General features: G+C 31.8%; 1 protein-coding gene across 4 annotated transcripts in view; it reads right to left on the bottom strand.

Moving 5' to 3' along the window:
- The window catches only part of LOC115214435 (ATP-dependent RNA helicase A), a 57,539-nt gene that overhangs the window by 6,850 nt on the left and 30,166 nt on the right, over positions 1–20,523 (bottom strand). For 3 of the 4 annotated variants that reach the window (XM_029783634.2, XM_029783640.2, XM_036506269.1), the window contains 20 exons: positions 13,289–13,335; positions 12,919–13,055; positions 10,452–10,541; positions 10,177–10,344; positions 9,415–9,492; positions 8,852–8,971; positions 5,724–5,795; positions 4,714–4,855; positions 4,462–4,544; positions 4,124–4,280; positions 3,893–3,999; positions 3,500–3,598; positions 3,258–3,372; positions 2,957–3,051; positions 2,543–2,616; positions 2,293–2,445; positions 1,627–1,787; positions 1,416–1,527; positions 648–812; positions 471–555 (listed from right to left, as the gene is read on the bottom strand). In XM_029783634.2, the coding sequence (XP_029639494.1) occupies positions 471–555; positions 648–812; positions 1,416–1,527; positions 1,627–1,787; positions 2,293–2,445; positions 2,543–2,616; positions 2,957–3,051; positions 3,258–3,372; positions 3,500–3,598; positions 3,893–3,999; positions 4,124–4,280; positions 4,462–4,544; positions 4,714–4,855; positions 5,724–5,795; positions 8,852–8,971; positions 9,415–9,492; positions 10,177–10,344; positions 10,452–10,541; positions 12,919–13,055; positions 13,289–13,335 (2,260 nt within the window). Of the gene's footprint in view, positions 1–470; positions 556–647; positions 813–1,415; positions 1,528–1,626; positions 1,788–2,292; positions 2,446–2,542; positions 2,617–2,956; positions 3,052–3,257; positions 3,373–3,499; positions 3,599–3,892; positions 4,000–4,123; positions 4,281–4,461; positions 4,545–4,713; positions 4,856–5,723; positions 5,796–8,851; positions 8,972–9,414; positions 9,493–10,176; positions 10,345–10,451; positions 10,542–12,918; positions 13,056–13,288; positions 13,336–18,675; positions 18,812–20,523 lie in introns of those variants that run through there. The other variant, XM_029783648.2, reaches the window with a different exon arrangement.

Below are 20,523 nucleotides of genomic sequence, written 5' to 3'. Positions count from 1 at the left end.
TTTTTCAGTCAGTAAGAATCAGACTGTATGAAGCATATACAACAATTGAAATGTTGTATGGTAGCAGTAACATTGTACAGAAGATCTATAAAGGTTGGAGTGAAATGAGTTGTGTACGATTTGATGCATGTAAAATATTAGCTGAGAGAGTTGAGAAGATAACAACTGATGTATGCAGGGTAAGATAACTGTGGTAAGACTAAGGAAAACAAGAAAAAGTCCAATTTGAAAACTTTTGAAAAGATAAACGGATCACAATGAATGGCAGTAAACATTAAACTTAAGATGATATTGGAAGAAAAAAAAAGCAGATATTAATGATGATAATTTCAATATCCAATTGAAAATATGGCTAACTTCAAGTACTCAAAAAGCCATCCAAATTCAAACACATTGCTACAAATACATTTTTGACAAGAATAAGGGTAAATTCACAATATATACAAATGTACACAAATATAACTGATTACCTTTGCTTCACATGTCATTCGCAATGTTGGCATTGAAAGAGATTTATTGTCACAAAAGCAAGCTTCACTATCTTCACCAGACATACTGAAATAAAAGCATATATTTTGGATGAGAAAATAATTGAGAAAACTAGGTATAAAATGGTAGAATAAATAAAAATGAAACTGAGTACACACCGAGCATCTTCCCAAAGTTGAAATGCATTCAATAAGGCTACATGATCACTGCATCTTGTACCAGCCAGATTTTTATGTATCCAGCCAAGGCGCTTCCGGTCATGTGTTATAAATGGTTCTGGAAACGTAGTGCTAGCAGCAACTGTACACACAGCATCTCCACAGCTGCAATAAAGATATATTTGAACCATATAGAAGTGAAATAACGAAACAAGAATCAAACTGCTGAAAGCAACTTTAAAATTAGAGGAAGAGAAATGCATATGGCCTATTTAGTCTTGCATTTAGTTATTCATATAATTAGCCAAATGCATAGACAAGAAGTAGATTTTAAAAAATGCAGTTCTGGGAGTAAAAAAAGTCATTGTCACAAATGAGGTGGATGTGGGACAAAAAGTGAATAATGTAGAATTGAACTTAAACATGGGTTTATCATAGCTATTTTTATGGTATATGCATATAAGGAAATAACTCTTACTCTGACATATAAGCAGTGTTCTAAAATGGTGGTTTGAATAAGGTTAGTTATTTAGGGTTGATGAATATTTTCATATTTACATTGATTCTCTGTTGTTTGATACTTAATTACAATTAAAAGGTTCTGATTCACCATTTGACAGCATGTCATAATATACATTTAGTTAAATCTAAAGTAAACTACTCCATTAACATAACTTTTCCATTCATAATAAGATGCTCAAGAATGATTATAACTAAAAAAAGAAAATATAGCAAATAATATTGGGACATGAGAAAACTGCAACTTACTAAAACAGGCAACCATAAATCATCATTTTTCCTAAGCGAGGTTCAATAGGAAGTCTGGCAAGAATACGGCCCAAAGGAGTTAATTCATCATTAGAATCAAGAGCACGCATTTCTAGAAAGAGAAATAAGATTTTCAATATATTTTATTTACACTGCAAACAAGAGATAAAATTAGATAATTCCAAGAATTTTAAGATATGTAAATAGTCACCTTTTAATAGGGCTTCAGCTTCAATAACAGCATCAATAGGAGGTGGCTCAACAGCTTTGGCCAAAAATAAACCAATAGACCCGAGCCTTAGCAGTTTGATAGCCAATGCTAATTCATGAAGTGGTGTGCGGAATATTTCAGGTGTTGTATGTTGTTCTAGTCTGAAAATAAACAGCACTGATTTTAACTACATCAAAACTACATTGAAATCAAAATTAAGAAAATACCATATCTCTGCCTTATCTCAATCATAACACTAATTTCTATCATAGACACAAATTTTGAGGAGATTGGTCAGTTATTCAAATTTCACTCAAGCACTTGAAAGCCACTGAGCATGAAAAGCAAAGCTGAATACCTGTCATTCTTCAAAAAAATATATTAATATTTTACTGAAGTCAGATTCAACACCAAAAGCATCCAATATACATTTCTTTAAATATTATGTAAACAAATTCTCAAAGTAAAGTTACATTTTACTACGCCTTGTTTAATGAGTGTTATGCTTAAAGATTAAAGAGTTGCAAACAAATTACGTTCATATCACTAACACTGTTATAGCTTACTGATTTATTACAATATATTTTGTTTTTAAATTTATTGAATGGACTTTTATTGGCAATCCACTAATAATAGAAAGGAAGCATGCAAAGTGTTATCACTCACCTTTCATACCTGGCTCTGCTACAAAGATGAAAGCAGAATCCAGGCCGAACACGTCCAGCACGCCCACGGCGTTGTTCCAAATTAGTTTTGGAAGCCCATAAAGTAGCATAGTTAGTCATGTTGTTGTGTGAAGTGAAGAGTTTCATTTTAGCTCTGAAATATACCAATAAAACAACATTATAGAATGTTAATTAAGAAATGCAGACATTACAATAATAGTAACAAAGACTTAGGATAATTTCAAACTTACTTGCAACAGTCAATGACATAGACGACATCATTGATGGTCACACTGGTCTCAGCAATATTGGTTGAGAGAATAATCTAAAAAACAAAGGATTACGATTTATTAAAAATGCAACTAAATAGTAACTAATGTAAATCACAGATTTTAGCGTTGTAAAAAAAATATTTAAAAAACAAATATATATCTCAATTTTGATTCTTATTTCCAAAATGATATATTACCAGAAAGATACGAGTCTTTTAAGGAATTTATATAGAATAATTATATGAAATGTGAACAAGTAGTATAAGAGATGACAAGGAAAATTAGACATTTTTACAACAAATTCTTTTAAATATAGTGAAAGAAAAAAGCTGGTATCATTTCAATTATTAATTTATTACTCTAAAAACCATAGTCAGTACAAGGTAAACTTACCTTCGTAATTCCACATGGTACGCTTTCAAACACTTTCTTTTGGTCTTCTCGGGGTATTTGTGAATGTAAAGGAAGAATTCGATACCTTGAGGAGCCTGAAAATGTAATATTTTATAATGAGATTTAGAATATCATTACCCACACTGGTAAGAAAATCAGAACTTGAAATTCTTTTTACAGAAGTTCAAAAAGGTTATTGAAAGTAATATTTGATGTAGATGTGTTTGTATTAGCTTCTGTCCAAAAGCTACATAAAAAAAAGGAAGAAACAAAAGTGCTAACTTAAGACAATCAGACTTACCAAAGTCAGCCGACATCTCCAGGTGTTTCTGTAGAGCAAAGATGAGATTCCAGCCAGGTAAGAAAATTAAGACAGCACCGGGAATATTCAGACTTTTGATGTATTGTAGTAATGCCTGCCAAGAAACAAGATGCAATGTTACAAGAATACAGGATTTTTTAAATCAGTCTAGCATTCAACATCGACTACTATTACTAAAAATGCTTGAAATCTTATCCTATTGCAACAAAAATAGAACTTACTTCAATTAATTCAAATGACATTTCTTTCTCATTTAACATAGCCATTGCTCTTCGAGTGGCTTCTGAGTAATCACCAGATATTAGCAAATTGCAATTTTCCTGTAAAATAAATAGTCAAAAGATACTAAACTGTCTTCTAAGGAAAATAGGTAAAGAAATATATTAATAGTAAAAATGTAAAGAAAAAACTACAAAAATTCTTTTTATTGATATTCTTATATATTTTGTACTTAATTAATATGGAGTTTTTTAATCAGTTTGAATAAACTTCAGAGGTTGAACATAACAAAATACACAAAAGTATTTTGCCCCAACTGAAATTGATTGATGGAAAAAAAATATATATTAATACAAATTCTGATCTGAAGTACTATTTGAGAATCATAAGATTACCTCTTTGTCACCATCTTCTCCATCCTCATCTTTCTCTTTCTTTTTCTTTCTATCTGATGGTGGTGGCACAAAATTTGTCATTTGAATACAATCCTCTAAGAAATAATCTATGAAAAAAAAAAGAAAATAACTCCTTAGTAATTATACATTGATTTTAAAATGCATAAACATAAATTTTTTTTGTTATAACTATAATACAGAAGGAAACTACTGATAATAAATATGACTAACCTTGAACTGGAAAAACTCGGCCATAAACTTCCACCACTCTACAATTGCCGAAGTATTCACAGAACAGAGTTACATCTACAGTAGCAGACATAAGTACAACACGCAGTTCACTATAAGTTGCTAACATATCCCGGAGTAACACCAACAAGAAGTCAGTCTAAAATTTAATAAAAAAAAAAGAGAGAAATACGTGAATAAGATGAATTTATAAAACCAGCTGCATTTATACTGTCTGAATATTCATACAATCTAACCAGTTGAAAAACAACCTCAATGATAGTTGGTAGGAAGAGTATTAGAAAAGAGTCAAAACAAACCATGTAATTACTGTAACTTACATTTATGTCTCTTTCATGGATTTCATCAACAATTACATGAGAAACACCACGCAAGCCATTCTCTAATCGTCGTAATAATGTTCCTGAAAGCAAAGATACAGTAATGATATATAAACATAATATAGAACAAATTAAACATAGATCTGAGAAAATTACATTATGAACAGAATAAATATAGATCTGTCTTTAAAGACAGAGCATTTTGTTCATTAAAAAAAAAATAAAGATAAAGAACTTTCTTGAGGGACATACCTAATGTACAATAGAGAATAGCCGCATAGGGCCGAGGTAGAACACTTTCAAATCTGACACTGTAGCCAGTACTCAGCCCCAAGTTCTCATTCCTTTCCATAGCGACCCTTTCGGCGATGGATACGGCACTGATTCTTCTAGGCTGGATGAAGACAATAGCTTAGTAAAGACACTGTGAGTCAGTCAACTACAATGTGATCCCTATTTATATTGATACCATATTATAGAACAGAATCTGAGATTGAAGACTAACTGAAATATTTCAGTGATTAATTATTTACAAGCAGTATTTCTCAATGCTGTAATTTACAACAGATATTACTAATACATACTGAACAATCCACAAATATATTCATTTGTTAAATCAATAATGGAAAGATGGTTTTTTTCATAGAGATTAATGGGAACCTAATATAAATGAATGTATCAGTTGACTACAGGCTTAATATTCTGTGTTAAGGGAAGTGGCATATTCAAAGTAATGGAATTAATTAATCATAAAAGTTGGAATTCAGGATTTGTTTTTTTTAATGCATTTGAAGCATTATGAAAATCTAGGAATAATTTGCAAAAACAACAGTGGAACTTTTGCTATCTTGTAGCATAGGTTAAGTGTTGAACCTTGCTAGTCTTTAAATTGTAGCAATTAAGAAAAGAAAAATACAGTAAAATTTTTTAAAAACTCAACCTTATACTTTAAGCTAAATGTTTAAAAATAATTTCTGTTAAGATGGCCTAAAGAGAGACACTGAGATAGAATATTAACTAATATGTACAAATTCAGACAATCACAGATTAATTTGTACATAGGCAAAGAGTGACTCTTATTAAACTAACAATGCACTTAATAGAAAACAGTCAAAGTGTTGATGCTCATAAATGAAGTTGTCTAAATATAATAATTGTTTTTTTTTTCTTTCTCTCTCTCTTTTTTTTTATGCTTTTAAATGTCTAACTAATAATTTTTGCTATTACATAGCAAATTAACTTAAGTATTTTAAGAGTTTTACCTGAGTCACAATTATATTACAGTCAGCACCCTTGCCTTCTGCAACCATGCCGTCCAAAATAAACTGAGGGACCTAAAAGTAGAAAGATTTAAACCAACATCAGATTTAAAAGATTCAATCATATAGTCAAGCAGCATAAGAAAATAAAAAATATGTAAACTGTTTTCAGCCACAAAATTATCAGTCATGTAAAATATGCATTTTATGAGCGATACATCTTCACTGGGAAATTTTATAATAATTCTATCAAGAGCAAGGCCTCCAGTGGTAATTGAGCTCTTCAACAGGATTTTAGGAGTTGTGCAGTTTCCAAGTTAGAGATCAACTGAGGTACAAATTCAGCTCTGTGATTGAAAACTCAATGCTCAGAATCAAAATTGTGTGAAAACACTTATATGTAATCAACTTAACTGTATTCAACTTTCCTTAGTACGTGAACGTGATATGACAACAGGTAAAAATTACCAACAACAACAACAAAAAAATCACAATGTACACCAATAATCATTATACCATATCAATAAATTTTGTCTGCATACATGCAACAGTTATAATTTTATGATTTTTACACTCGGCTAACTGCATTTCATTAAAATCTCTAGTTCCTAACAGGATTGGGAGATTAATATAGAGAAAGAACAACAGGATTTTAATAGTTTAACCCTTTCGATACTAACCCGGCTGTAGCCGGCCAAAAAGCTTTTTGGTTCATAAGACCAACCTGGCCATAGCCAGCCAAGAGTACCCATTGTTATTTAAATGTAAATTTGAACACAAATCTCATTAGTCCATTCATGAAAACATGTGATTTCACTTTAAAAATGTTTTTATTAACAATTTTTCTGAGGAGACAGGGTCTACCTATAGTCTTTCTCAGGAAGTGAAACCATTAGACATTTTCTTCTTATTTTTTCCAGCATACTTGTTTGAAGTGATCACTGCGGAAACAAACCGTTACGCAGAATGTAAACAAGCTGGAAAAAAAGATAGCTTGTGGTTTCCCACAAAAAATGCAGGCATTTTTTGGCATAAATATTATTATGGGTTATTAGACAAGTTACCCAGGATTACAAATTACTGGAGCAATCAGGAACCTTTTGGCGATCAGTATGTTTCCAGTATTATGACCTGAATACGATTTGTGAAACTGAACCAGTATTTACATGTGAGAGACACCAGCAGTACCACAATACGCGGAGAACCAAACTTTGACCCCTTATGTAAAATAAAACCCCTCATCGATTGCATTCAAAATGCATATAAAATATTTTACAACCCTGAGAGATACTTACCCGTTGATGAGGGCATGGTGAAATATAAAGGAAGGGTACGCTTCTGACAGTAAATGCCAAGAAAGCCCATGAAATGGGGGATCAAAGTTTGGAAAATTTGCGAAGCAAATACTGGGTACTGCTGTGGATTTAGTTTTTATACAGGGAAAAGAGACAATAATGTTAGTCAACATGGCCTAGGGTACGATGTGATCTGGAATTCATCACTTCCATACCATAACCAGGGCCGTACATTATTTTTTGATTGATTTTTTTAGTTTGGACAAACTTGCGATGGATTTAGACATATGTGTGCTACAGTAATTGCTAGTAGAAAAGGGCTGCCATTGGATATAGTAAAAGCAAAATTTAAAAAAAAGAGGTGAAATAATCCAATGGCAGAAAGGAAATCTGCTAGCGACCGCATACAGAGATAAGAGGCAGATAAATTTTATATCTACCAGTGCACAACCATGTGTAGATGAAAATGGCACCCCATTTGTGAACCTTGATTATAACAGGTACATGGGCGGTGTGGATCGGCTGAACCATATGATGAGTTATTATCCGGTTGGTAGAATGGGTATAAATGGTGGCGATACCTGGTTTGGTATATAGTAAACATGAGCATTGTAAATGCATTTATATTATATACCAAATCAGGAGGGGCTCACAAGCAGTGCGACCATCTGCAGTTCCAAGCAGATGTAGCAACGCAGTTGTGGGCAGGTTATTCCTCCCAGAAAATAACTCCAAGAAGGAAAAGCAAAGCCTGCCAGAGAGATATCCCTTTGAGCTCTGCTGATCTTCATAAATTAGAGGGGGGGGAATGGGGGAGGGGACAAAAGGCAATGTAACGAATGTCTACTACTACAAAGAAAAACTCCCAGTGGATGGCCAATTGAAACATCTTTCCAATGTGTATTCTGCAAGGTTGCAGTATGTAGAGTGGGATGTTTTACAACTTTCCATGATAGAAATATTGTATATATGTATAATAGATTGTATAAATAATACTTTTCAAATTTACTTTGTTTCACTTTTTATTTTAATTTGCCTGTAAGGTGAGTGTGATTTAATTTCTATTGTAAATCTTTGTTATATATGTTCCTGTGTATTCATGTATGTGTGTGAGTATATTTCATTTTTCAAAAACAAATTCTAGTATTTCAGTTTATTCTACCTTTATGGTACACCTGTTCTTCTGTGCATTAAATTCAACTGATAATCTATTGATGTACACAATTCTATATCAAAATTTTATTGCATACCCAAATGAATATTAACCGATGACTCATTTTCTATGGTAATGTTTAAACAAAATTTAAATATTTTTACATTTTGCTCAGTTTACCTCTAATTAGAGTCACTTTGAGACAAAAATTATGCAACAGAATTGATTAAGAACCCTTTCTTCAATTATGTTCTAAATGTCATATTAATATGTTTATAAGTAAAAAAGTTACAGTTGTTTAATGAAACCAGTCTAAATTCATGATTATTTTAGAATTTAATTGGAACTCATGAAGGGTGTATTTTGGTCAGAAATATAGTCATGAGAGGGTTAAGGCAATAAAAATTGGGATTTACATATGAAATTTTCAAATATTCATTCAATCTCATCCATTCAAAGCCTTCCAGCCACAACCATTTTTTTTTCTTATAAGACACAATATCTAAAAGGACTATCATCATCTTTCAGTACCTATATTTTAAAGTTTGACTTGTGATTTGACCATGTGAGCAATAAGAGCACTTAAACCTGCATATTTACTTTTACTTGCACATTTTGCAATCTCAATTTGCACCAAGTAATTTTTTAATTTCTTTCACAAATAAAAGAACAGAATCAATTACCTGTGTTGTTTTACCGCATCCAGTTTCTCCTCTTATGAGAACAACCGGGGAAGATTTAATAACTTGTACAATATGATCTCTAGATTGATTGATAGGTAACTTGCTTCGATCATGGAGCATCTGAAGACAGGAAAAATTCAATGAAAGATGTTTAAAAAAAATATTATAATGGTGTATTGACATTTAATTTTAGTCATACTGGAATAGATTATCTATGCTTCATTTAACAAACACCTGCTAAAAAATAATAATTTTCTAATTCTTTCCACATGTATGACTCTCACAAGAAAATGTTAAGAGTATGGAAAATATGATAGTAAAGTTAAAATGCTATACTAACACAAGTTCATTGGTGTTGATTCTGCTTAAATTGATTCATGGCAACATTAACAAAAAAGGGAATCAATGCTCAAATAATTGAACTAAAACCTATCGACATTTAATATTTTCAAAATAAATATTATTTAACATACAAGTTTATTGCCAAAATTATTAGCAATAAAGATATATAGTCTCAGACATAAAAATATAGTAACATATGCAATTAAGCAATGAGGACTTACAGCCTGAAGATCTCTATCATTGGCTCTCTGTTCTTCTAGTGACCGGTACACATCCTGACTGATTTGTTCCATTGAGGCCTAAATAACAATAATCACAGAAAATAAATAAATAATAATCACTTCTAACCGATGCAAAGTCATATGAATAGACAGGGGGAGTTAATTAAATCTGCCCCTAAAAATTGACAGGTACTTTTATTGACTCCAATTTGATGAAAAAAAAAAAGCATTTCTGGAAGGATCTATTGTTTCAACATACTTTTTTTTTTATATTAATGGTAATAAGTAAACATATAACCAACCAATAACTTTCAAGCCTTATTCCTAGATAGTCATAAAATGACAGGATGATCACAGCTGGATTCATCTGATCAGAGTTAGCTTGACAGTAAACAACATCTAAGAGACAGTTAATACTGCATCACTATATTATACATTTGTAGGTTCCATTTTAATTCTGTACAACTAATTTTACAAATGCATCTTTCTGGATTTATAATTACATAAAGATCAGACCATTAGTTGAAAAACCTGCTCAGGCAAAGCAGTTCCTTTTATGTATATATAATAGTTAAAAAAAAAAAAGATATGCCAGTAAAGAGGTTACTTCCACTAGAACAAGAACCCAAACTTCTTGACACAATACAAGAATTCCACACATACTTTCAGCTTTCTGCCACTCCTTTCATATCATCATTATTTATATTCTTTTATTTTGGAGACACATGGCACTCTCTTGCAACAATAAAATGCTTTACTCACATGAGCCAAAGGACCTTCGTCGATGTTACAATTTGTCCAAGGGTTCCAGTTGGGTTGTGGTGGACACCAAGAAACCACACCTGGTTGAGGACGTTTAGGTGCAGGAACAAATTCATCCAGTTGAGTATGAGTTACTAGTGAGAATGGCTCCGGGGAAATTTCAGCAGGCTTTAAAATATAGATAGAAATTAAATGGTTAATGAGAAAATGTTATGTAAAAGGCATCAAGTTAAAATACTGTAAATTTATTATTTAATAATAAGTAAACAACTTACTACTTGAATAGGCTCAATATTCCATGCATTCAAAGCTTCATCCAGACTAGTTTCCAATTCAGGACAAATGGAAACTTCAAATGGTGGTATCTGTAAATGATATGAAGTAAAAGCACACTTGGTTCAAATACCTGTATTATTATCATTAAATTCTCAACCACACAATATACACACAGAACTAGTAGATTATAATAGTCAAATTTTAAGTTCATTTTTAATATGCTTGCATGAGCTGGATGTCAAATGATGATGATACATGTATATATATGAAAACTGTACAGATGCAAACCCATCTTGAATTACATTGATACTGGATTTCTTCTATTACACCAACTTCCTGAGATGTATCTTCTCTATGCTGAGCATAAAGTTTTCTCTCTCTCTCTTTCTACAATCTGCATCACAACCTTAATTTCTAATCCTTTTCTTCTTAGTTACCACCATACATCCTTGCATCTATTTATCCATATATTACCAAAACATTTCAGCTACATTATTTTCCATAGTTGTAGTTTAACCACAATCTTACCCTTCTGCCTCCTCTATAAAGGCAGAAGGATAAGACCAACTTACCTCATTTGCTCATGCACACTATCACCCACTCTGCTAACTACCAGCTCTCTACATTAGGCTGAGACATTTACAAATACTATTTCCTACCCCACCAGCACATCATTTTAGTTTTCACTCCACTGCCCTTTACATCCACTATCTCAGTTAACTTCTTTGACATTTTCTCACCCATCTTTGAATCCATTGCACCATCACATATGGCTGTGATTATCCACAGACCAATTATCCTCTGAAACTGAGTGTTTTGCTGGGGTTCCACCTGTTTGTGGATGAATTCTAGAGCTGGACCAGAATCAAATAATTCTTGTATTGCAATAAGCAACAAGCTTAACACTAAACACACTGCATCCAGAAACCAGTTGCTTTACGAAACACCCACTCCAATGAACACACAGTTTGTGTCACAACACTGTGGACTATTTTCATACTCAGAAGGGCCAGCATCTCTTGACCAGAACTCATTGCCTTTTGCTTTCTTAAAACCAACAGCAAACCTTCAACTGCTTTTCCTACAGACACTTTTAGAATCACTTTACTGTGGTGGCCATGCACACTACAATGAGCCTTACCTATACAAACTTGTCTGTTAGCCATCTCATTCTACAGCTATAGTTGTTATCGGTGCCATTTCCTTTACTCACAAAAAAAAAACAAAAAAAAACGCATCTCCTACCATCTCAACTTAAAATTTATTTACCCTCTAACACCTCTGTCAACCTCTTTGAGATCTGTTTCTTATGACCATAACAATTTCTCCACTTGCATCATTTCAGAACCTACTGATTTCACTTCAATCTCAATTTTGCCTAATCATCCCATGTATGCCACTTCTACCAACATGAATACTTCCAACCAGTTATCAGTATACCTTGTTGCCACACACTCTTAGTTATTGGCTGCATTTCTATCCTCTTGATTCAATTCCACCTCACCACCAGCTTGGTGCTTTCTTCTACACTTTTCATTCAGTTACACAACTTCAATTCTTCCATTCCAACCTTACTACCATTATTTTTTCTGAGTACCCTTCCTTCAAAAACAACACTGGGCAATCTCCTAGTGCATAGTTCTTTTAGATTTTGCCACACTTAAGGTGGATCTTTTGCTGCTTCCACTTCTATTCAAAAACCACCTTTCCACAACATTACCATCCTACATAGCTCCACCAAGTCCACTTTCCATGTTACAGATCACTTTACCTGCATCTCTAAAAATGTCATTTGCTGTATTAAATGTCAATTCTATGTTGTAGTGTATATGTATATATATATGAGAAACTGGTCAGCATTCATTGACAAAATAGCTACAGATATCTTAAGCCTGTAGTCCATCATTCAATTCTCCATGTCATTCCCACCATTATATATTTTTCCAACTGTGTGCTTGTACAATACCATAAGACTCCCATTTCTTCCACAAACAATTTCACTTGACCTGCTCCCACTTGAATTAGTAAACATCTACACATGCATTTCAAATCCTTCCTTTCTTTTTTAAAACCACCCCACAGTACAATGCGTTGTTTACACCCAATAGTAAAAATATTTACAAATAGTTTAAGTGTAACGATTACTTTTTAAAAACATGATATATGGAATAAAGGTATTTTATCAAGACCTAAAGCATTTTGTAGGCTCTATGTCACAATACACAACAGTGTGTTGGGTTTGCAAGCAATAACGACATTGAAAGAGACAATTATGAGTAATCACCTAAAAAATTTGAAATTTTCCCAATAGATGTTCTATGAAGCAAGAACCAAAAGAATATGTGATACATAGTATACAGGTACTGTTCAAACACCAGTGGTACAACTACAACTCTCCACATAATTATTCCAAAATGCACCCAAGGAAAGGCTTTACTAGAGTGATAAAATTCCTTAAAAACATACCTTATCAGCATCTTTCTTTTTCTTCAAACCGGTGTAAGCTTCAATAACATTCATGTGATAGAGTTGGCGCACCAAAGACAAAGCACATGATTTGGAAGCCACTTGTTTATTTGAACCATGCTCTCGTGATGATACATCTAACATGAGAGAGAAAAGAAAAAAAGAAAATCAAATGAAAGTTAAAAAGTAGTTATAAATAATTATACATGAGAATGTTTTTCTTTTCGTCAAATGGGCATTAAAGATTTTAGCTGCTTGGACATTTTGAAATAAAATTGTAAAGCATTGTTACATTTTGAATCAGTCTATAAAACAGAAAAATATATAACATTAATAAAAGAAACATCTTTAATTCTTTTAAAATACTTACGCTTCCCAATAGATTTGACATAGATTTTCATCTCGGCAATGAAGCTCCTACAAAAGAACAATAAGATAAGAATGTTAATAACAAAAGAAAAAGATCTATCCAAGAACCAAATTTAATATAACAAGAACAATGAAAGCAAGAATGCAGGAAAAATTATGCTTTATATATATATATATGTAATATATATATAGCATTACTATAATATTATATATTAAGCCAATTTATGGGCCACCTGTACACATGCAAGTACACATACATGTACACACACAAACAACTTACATACATACACACTACACCCATAGACACATGTGCATATACATGCACACATGAAAATGCTATTTTAGAATGAGCACGGTTTTGATTATGAAAATTTTAAGGATTCAAAAACACTGCTACATTGACAAGTCTTCAAAAGGGTTTATAGAATTAAAAATTTTCTACATAAAAAATAAAACAAAGGCCACATTGATGCTAAAGGAAAAATAAAAAGGTTTGGCTGACCTATCTTTAAAGCAAGTAGATCACTGATTATATCGTTTTTGAATTCTTTCTTCAATAATAGTTTATTTAAATCTTAAAAACAAAAAAAGAACTTCAAGGCAGATCAAGTCTAATTCAGTACTTTGTAATCACCATAATTTCAATGTGTTAGAAATGTTTATAGCTACCAAAAACCAAATACTTTTTTCTTTTTCTTCTAATGAAAGATGCAACTTAAACAGAAAGCTTTTGAGATATTCTAGAAGATAACTCCATCCCTAAACTTAAAACTTCAAATATTTGTAAAGCTGATTTCAACAGCTCTCTGAAATATAACCCTGGTTACTCAGAACTACCATCTTTACTAACAATAACATTAAAATATCAAAAGTAAATAAGAGTCTCAATGGTGTCAAAAACCTACAGAAAGACACTGATTTGATGGAAACAACACATTCCTTATGAGCCTTGTAACACATTGCAACGTAGATGTACAAGGTAATGCAATACCTAATCAGAATCCAGGTGACACATACAGATAACAAGTAATGTTACTATTACAGAGTTATATTAATGAAATATGACAATTTGCAAACTACTAGCAGGATGGAATCTTGAGAATATTTAGAAAACAACAACCAGTCAAAAGATACTTGTTCTTAGTTTTCAAATAAAATTACTCCTCTCAAAAGGCACTTTATAATACCAACTTCACTGATGAAATGGAAGCAATACAACAGACCTAAATTGCTTCTATGTATCAACTGAAATACTGGACAAATAAAAACATGAAAAAGCAGTAATTAAAATCTGGAAGATCTCGGAGGACTGCACCAAAGCATTGGTACTGAAAGCTATACAAATCCATAAACTTGATTACACTTCCAAGTGCTAAAAGTTCTACATCCTCACAAAGATAGTGTGGAATTTAAATAAGACCAGCTTTTCTATATTTTCTCTTAAAATCTAAAGTGTTTCAAAACATTCAAACACAGAAACTATTTACTAAACCAATTCACAGCAGTATATGCAGATGCTCTCCACAACTTTCATATACCAGGTACATACACACACAAGACAACACCCCACCATCTATTGTTAGGGGCCAGTAAAAAAAAAAAATTCTAGTAAATTTAATGTGCTAGGTTCCTGATGTATAGATCCATACCACACTTAATATATAGTCTTCTTTTTCCCAAAGCACATATTAAAAACAGTAAAATGCGTAGGCTAACCAACATTTTCGATAATCCTTTTCTCCATAAATAACGCGGTTTTCTTATACTTCTTTTACTTTTCAAAATTAAGATAAACAAAATTCTTTTTTGCTCTAAAATATAATCTACTTCATTTTTTACAATGCTCTTCCAAAATTCACTTGTCCATGACGAAAAATACTCCTCCAGTACTGTTCTGACCTCATCTACAGAATTCATGATAATCAGATGAGTAATGTCTGGCGAATATGGTAGGTGGGGCATACTTTCCCATTTAAATTGCTCCAACCTATGGAATGTCATCCTCGCTCTATGTGACCGAGCATTCACTTTTCATCTTGGAACCAAAGATGGTCGCTTTACTTCTAGCGCCTACTTAAGCTGCTTGCAGTATATCTCCTTTGTTATCATTTGATTTGGATTTAAAAGTTCAAGGTGGACTAAACCTTTCATATTCCACCAAACAGATAACACCTTATGTGGGTGAATAATTTTAGCCTGGGGTGTTGGTGTTCCTCCTTTTCCCAGTTTTCAGTGCCCAACACTTTTATAGAGAACCTGTCACCCGTCCACTATTTGGTCCCAAAAAGCTTCATTTGTGAGACATGACAGCAAAGAAGAGCACACATTCAGTCTCTCCATGTGATTAGACTCAGAAAGTTTGTAAGGAACCCACTGATCCAATTTGCTGACTTTTCCAATGACACGCAAGTGTTGATCAGTGGTTGAATGACCAAATTCAAGCTACTCTGCTAGTTCCTCAACAATTATGATGGGATTTTGTTCCAAGATTTGCAGGCTGTCCTCATCAAACTCCACAGATCTTCCAGGCTGTAGTTCCTGGTTCAGAACTTCTGGAACCACCATTGACACTGGCTTACACTTAATGTCCAATCCCCATATACTGCATTAATATTCCCTGCACTTTCTGGTGCATTAACTTTACTGAACTCATAAAGCAAAATAGGCTGAATATGCTTTGTCACTTCCATTAGAGCTTTAAAAAAGTAACTGCTAAAATCGAACAGCATTCTTCAAAATTTGCAGAAACAAGGACAAGGTAAAATAGCTACTTGCATTTATAGCAAGTTGATGCAGGTATATATCCTGTCCTCCTCCGGCTTTTCATGCAATTGAAAAAGCCACATTATTTATAGGATGACCCAATATAACAACGAGATGGGGAGAAAACTCCTCTTGGTATTTCTAATATTTATCGCCCTTGGTACGAATGAATGAATATTTATATATCGTTAAAACTTGCTTAAACTAAAAACAACACGTACCAGGTCAAATAAAATAGTCTTGAATCTATCTAGTCAATAAATAAGTACTTGGTTTAGCATTAGAGAACAAATGGAATGACATTACATTATTATGCATTCGTATGTCGTAATGCTATGAAATGAGAACTCTAAAAGCTTTATTTTCCACACCTTCCTTTCATTCTGAAGGCAAAGAAGTCATTCACATAGCAATCCCTATCACTAAACTTTAATAAGTTAAAAAAAAAAAGAGTAGATCTAATATGTTGAGCCATTGCTGCTATCAAACTAACCACTACCATAAGCAGTCTGTTTGATTAGAGATGATTAATAAATAACAACTGAAAGCATTTATTTAAAAAGATAAGCACTAATCAAATTTCATTACAATCTCGTAAACTTAACAATTATCGAAACCAGTAATTGAGTAGTTACTATTCAGCTACAACCAAACCATCAAATAATTCTTACAACACTTAATGCAAAAATAGCTAAAAAGATAAAAAATCAAATATAAAATGCGCTTCAAGTGAATTGATTTTTCTCCTAATAAGCACTAATATGTTACATCAACTCTTTTCATCTGGACTATTGCCAGAAAAAAATAAGAAGATAATATTCTACTACAAAATAATTCTTACAGAAAGGATTTCAAACATCATTTTCCTAAAATGAGCCAAGTAGCCAGGCTCTTAGATTACTTTGAATGGTATTTTTTTAGACGAGCAAGTTATCAAATATTTAGAAAAAAATCTCTTAATAGCTTTATATTATTCCTAATGCCAACTACATCCAAGTTATCTTGGGGTACATTATCTAATATGTCATTTCATTACTTAGGTAGAATGTTATATAGGGGATATTTCTAGCTGGTTGAATGATCAGACTGTGGCTTACTTTAGGGTTCTGAGTAAAAATTATTTGTGGAAGCAATAGAGCATAACATTTGTGATTACACAAGAATTGATACAGGAAACATTACTACTTAAATACTCAATAACTAGGAACTTTAAATCCATTTTTGATCACTTCATTTAAAATGAAACAGAATGAAAACTATTTACATATTTTAAAAAATCCCAGGCATCATTAAGATATTTTCGAATTATTTTGCATTTTGTTGCAGAAAAACAAGCTAAATCATATTTACCTTATTTCAAAGAATTATTTCATCAATATTTAAATCTAAGTTTATCAAGCTAACAGGTGCACACCAGAATAAATTGACCATTCCATTTGCTGTGTCCTTAAACAATATTTTACTCTTACTTAGTGAAATAATTCTAATGTTTCTTTGTACAATTTGAGATTAATAAGTTAGTTATTTAAAAACACCTCATAACAATGTATTCCACCAGTTATCCACTTCACTCACTCACATAAATACATACATACAAGCAAAACACCCATTTCATCTGCTTGAGACCTACTGATTAAACATCCAATATTTTCAGTAGTTTGTTTGGAGGAAGTGAAATAAAGACTGCTGAATAAAGTTTGTGATAAACTGTAACAAATATAAAAATTATGTATTTTAGTGGCAAATTTGTTTATTGAAACCATTCAAAATGTTTCAAGGCTGGTTCCTAAATGAAAATGTTTATAATGATTTGTAACTTAAGGAGTCTAAGAAGAAATTTCTTGTACTTAAATTTTGAGAAGTTGTATGATATATATATATATATATAAAGATGAAAAATCAAAATTATTGCTCCAAATAGCAATAGAATATTTCTAGTAGGACTGATGATAATGCTGCAATAATAGTTTATCCAAAAACCTGCAGAGTCTTTTGCATAAACTGCCAGAGTACTTAAACAAAGATCTTTATATTTGATCTCCTAAAGATACAATTATTATTGTAAGAATTTAGCATATCAATAGACTGCATCTAAAGCATAAGGGAGGAGAAATTACAATTTCACTCTTAAAACTCACTTCCAACATTCAACTTCACCAAATCAGGTGTAACAGCCCAATAAATATTTCAGTTTTGTTAACTTTTAGATGAAAGCAATATTAATTCTTTTAAAAATTAACTAGATGAAACTAACTTCAAACTTAAAAAATAGAAAAAAAAAGGATGATAAAAATGAATTAAAAACAGTTATTTCAATAGAAGGTATTATTGTGATAAATGCTTCTTTTCAGAGCTATCCATCTTTGTGATTTGAAAATAAAATATTTAATATCAGCTAATACAAAGAAGGTAAAAATAAAAAAAATTTTTTAAAAAGTAGTGGAATTGTCTAAGTGACTGTACTGCTGTGATAGAACATTTTCAAACAATAAGAATCTTTGCAGAAGAGAATATATATAAATATGACTGCGTTATTTTATTCTTTTCCAGCTGGTTTCCTTTGTAGTACACTATAATGCTGAAATAAAAGGGCTGCAGTTTTCTGCAGAGCAGGAAATAACTTACCTGAGAAGATACAGGGCTGTCTTTAACTAGCAAGGAAGACACGCAGTTGGGTTGCACAGCATACAAGTGCCACAATGGTAAGATTCTGTTGAGGAGGAACGAGAGGCAACGACTGCAACAACTTTATGAGTGCCTGCTGCATGACAGACAAACAAATATATTAACCCTTCTAAAGCCCTTTACTGCTCTAGTGGGGGACATAAAAAATCCATCCCACTACAGCAGGAATACAGGACAAACAATCAGTGAAGAATTGCAACTTTACCATCTTAGATATTTAATATTTATGTATGCATTTAGTGCATACAAATAATTGAACAATTTTTTTTCTTTTATCTTAGATTTTCTATAGGTAAGAAAATTGGCTAAGATAAAATTAAATTTTATGGCAAGAAATCAACTCAACATAAAAAAAATCTCAGAAGAATGCACCTCAAATTCTACAGAACTTTTTCTTTTAAGCTGCAATATGCATTCCTTTGTCCTTTTACAAATCACTAAAAAAGTTTTTTTTTTTTTTGAGAGAGAGAGAGGATTTATATTTAATATAAGTAGATCTAATATATCAGATCTGTTGATATTACAGATAATGTAGCATAAAACAATCTCCTTTTAGTCTGGAAAACACAATGGTAAGGTATACTATATAGTATATTTAATCATCATTCATAGATTTACTTAACAGATATTAAACCATATTCCAGACACAAAGAATTTATACAAAATAACTTTATGAATTTCTTATCATTAAGTGATTACTGGAACAAATTTTAAGACATTCTTATAATATCTCAAATCATTTCATATTAAAGGAAAATTTTTGAAACTTAAAATAGCATTAAGGAAATTAAATTATGTCTGGAAACCACAGCATGCATAATGCCAGCTTAATGTTATAGAATAAGAGCTGCACACTTCAAATGTTTCATGTAGAAAGCTGTTTCTTGCAATGAAATTTTCTGGGTTAAACGCCATGATGGTAAGTTAAGTTGCATGGTAAAAGGACAAGGGTCAAACAACGACAGTATCAGACTTATTAACAAATGAACATCCATTACCATGAGAGTGATACCACTCACTTGGTTAATGTTTTTAGATTTCTTTGTCAATTTTCAACAGATAAATCTTATTTTAGTTGAGATGAAAATACCAAATAAGGTCAAATCCTTTTAAACAAATAGCAAACAAAGGTCACAATAAATAACTAAAAAAATGGCTATGAAAACATTAAAATTATAAAAATTGATAACATTAAAGATAAGTAGTAAAACCACTTGTCATCCTAGTCATGCATAGCCAATAAAACAAGCACTATTTAATACCTGTTTTAGCTAATACCTATAATAGTATTTGAATTTATTTACATTGCCAGAACTCTGAATTTGCATGCATTATCCTATTTTGAAAGATCTACATTAATATAAAATGTGGAATTCAGTTAAGCACAATGAAAAAGCCCTGCCAAATCCTCCATTTCTTGTAACCTGAATGCTTATTACTTTCATTTGTTCCATAACCAAATATTTCAAGTAATCACATTAATTTTAAATGAAATATATAAAAAAAGTAAATGTGGTGTTGTTCGAATCATTACCTCAAACTATAATAGGACTATCTTTAATATTTCAGATGCATACTCATTTGTTATCAACAATTTATTTTGTTTACAGTTGTAGTTGAAATACAAATCAAATGAAATCAATAACTCAATGGCCAAATTAAAATTTCATTTTTTGGTTGTCATATCCACATTAATAATCAACTATAATAACATAAAAGTAACAAGGCAGAAACAGAAAATTACAAACAAAACAAGGTGTTTAAAAATATAAAGATAAGGAAAGGATT

The sequence above is a fragment of the Octopus sinensis genome, linkage group LG1, assembly GCF_006345805.1.
Source record: "Octopus sinensis linkage group LG1, ASM634580v1, whole genome shotgun sequence".
Taxonomy (NCBI): Eukaryota; Metazoa; Mollusca; class Cephalopoda; order Octopoda; family Octopodidae; genus Octopus; species Octopus sinensis.
This window is presented reverse-complemented; position numbering and strand designations above follow the sequence as displayed.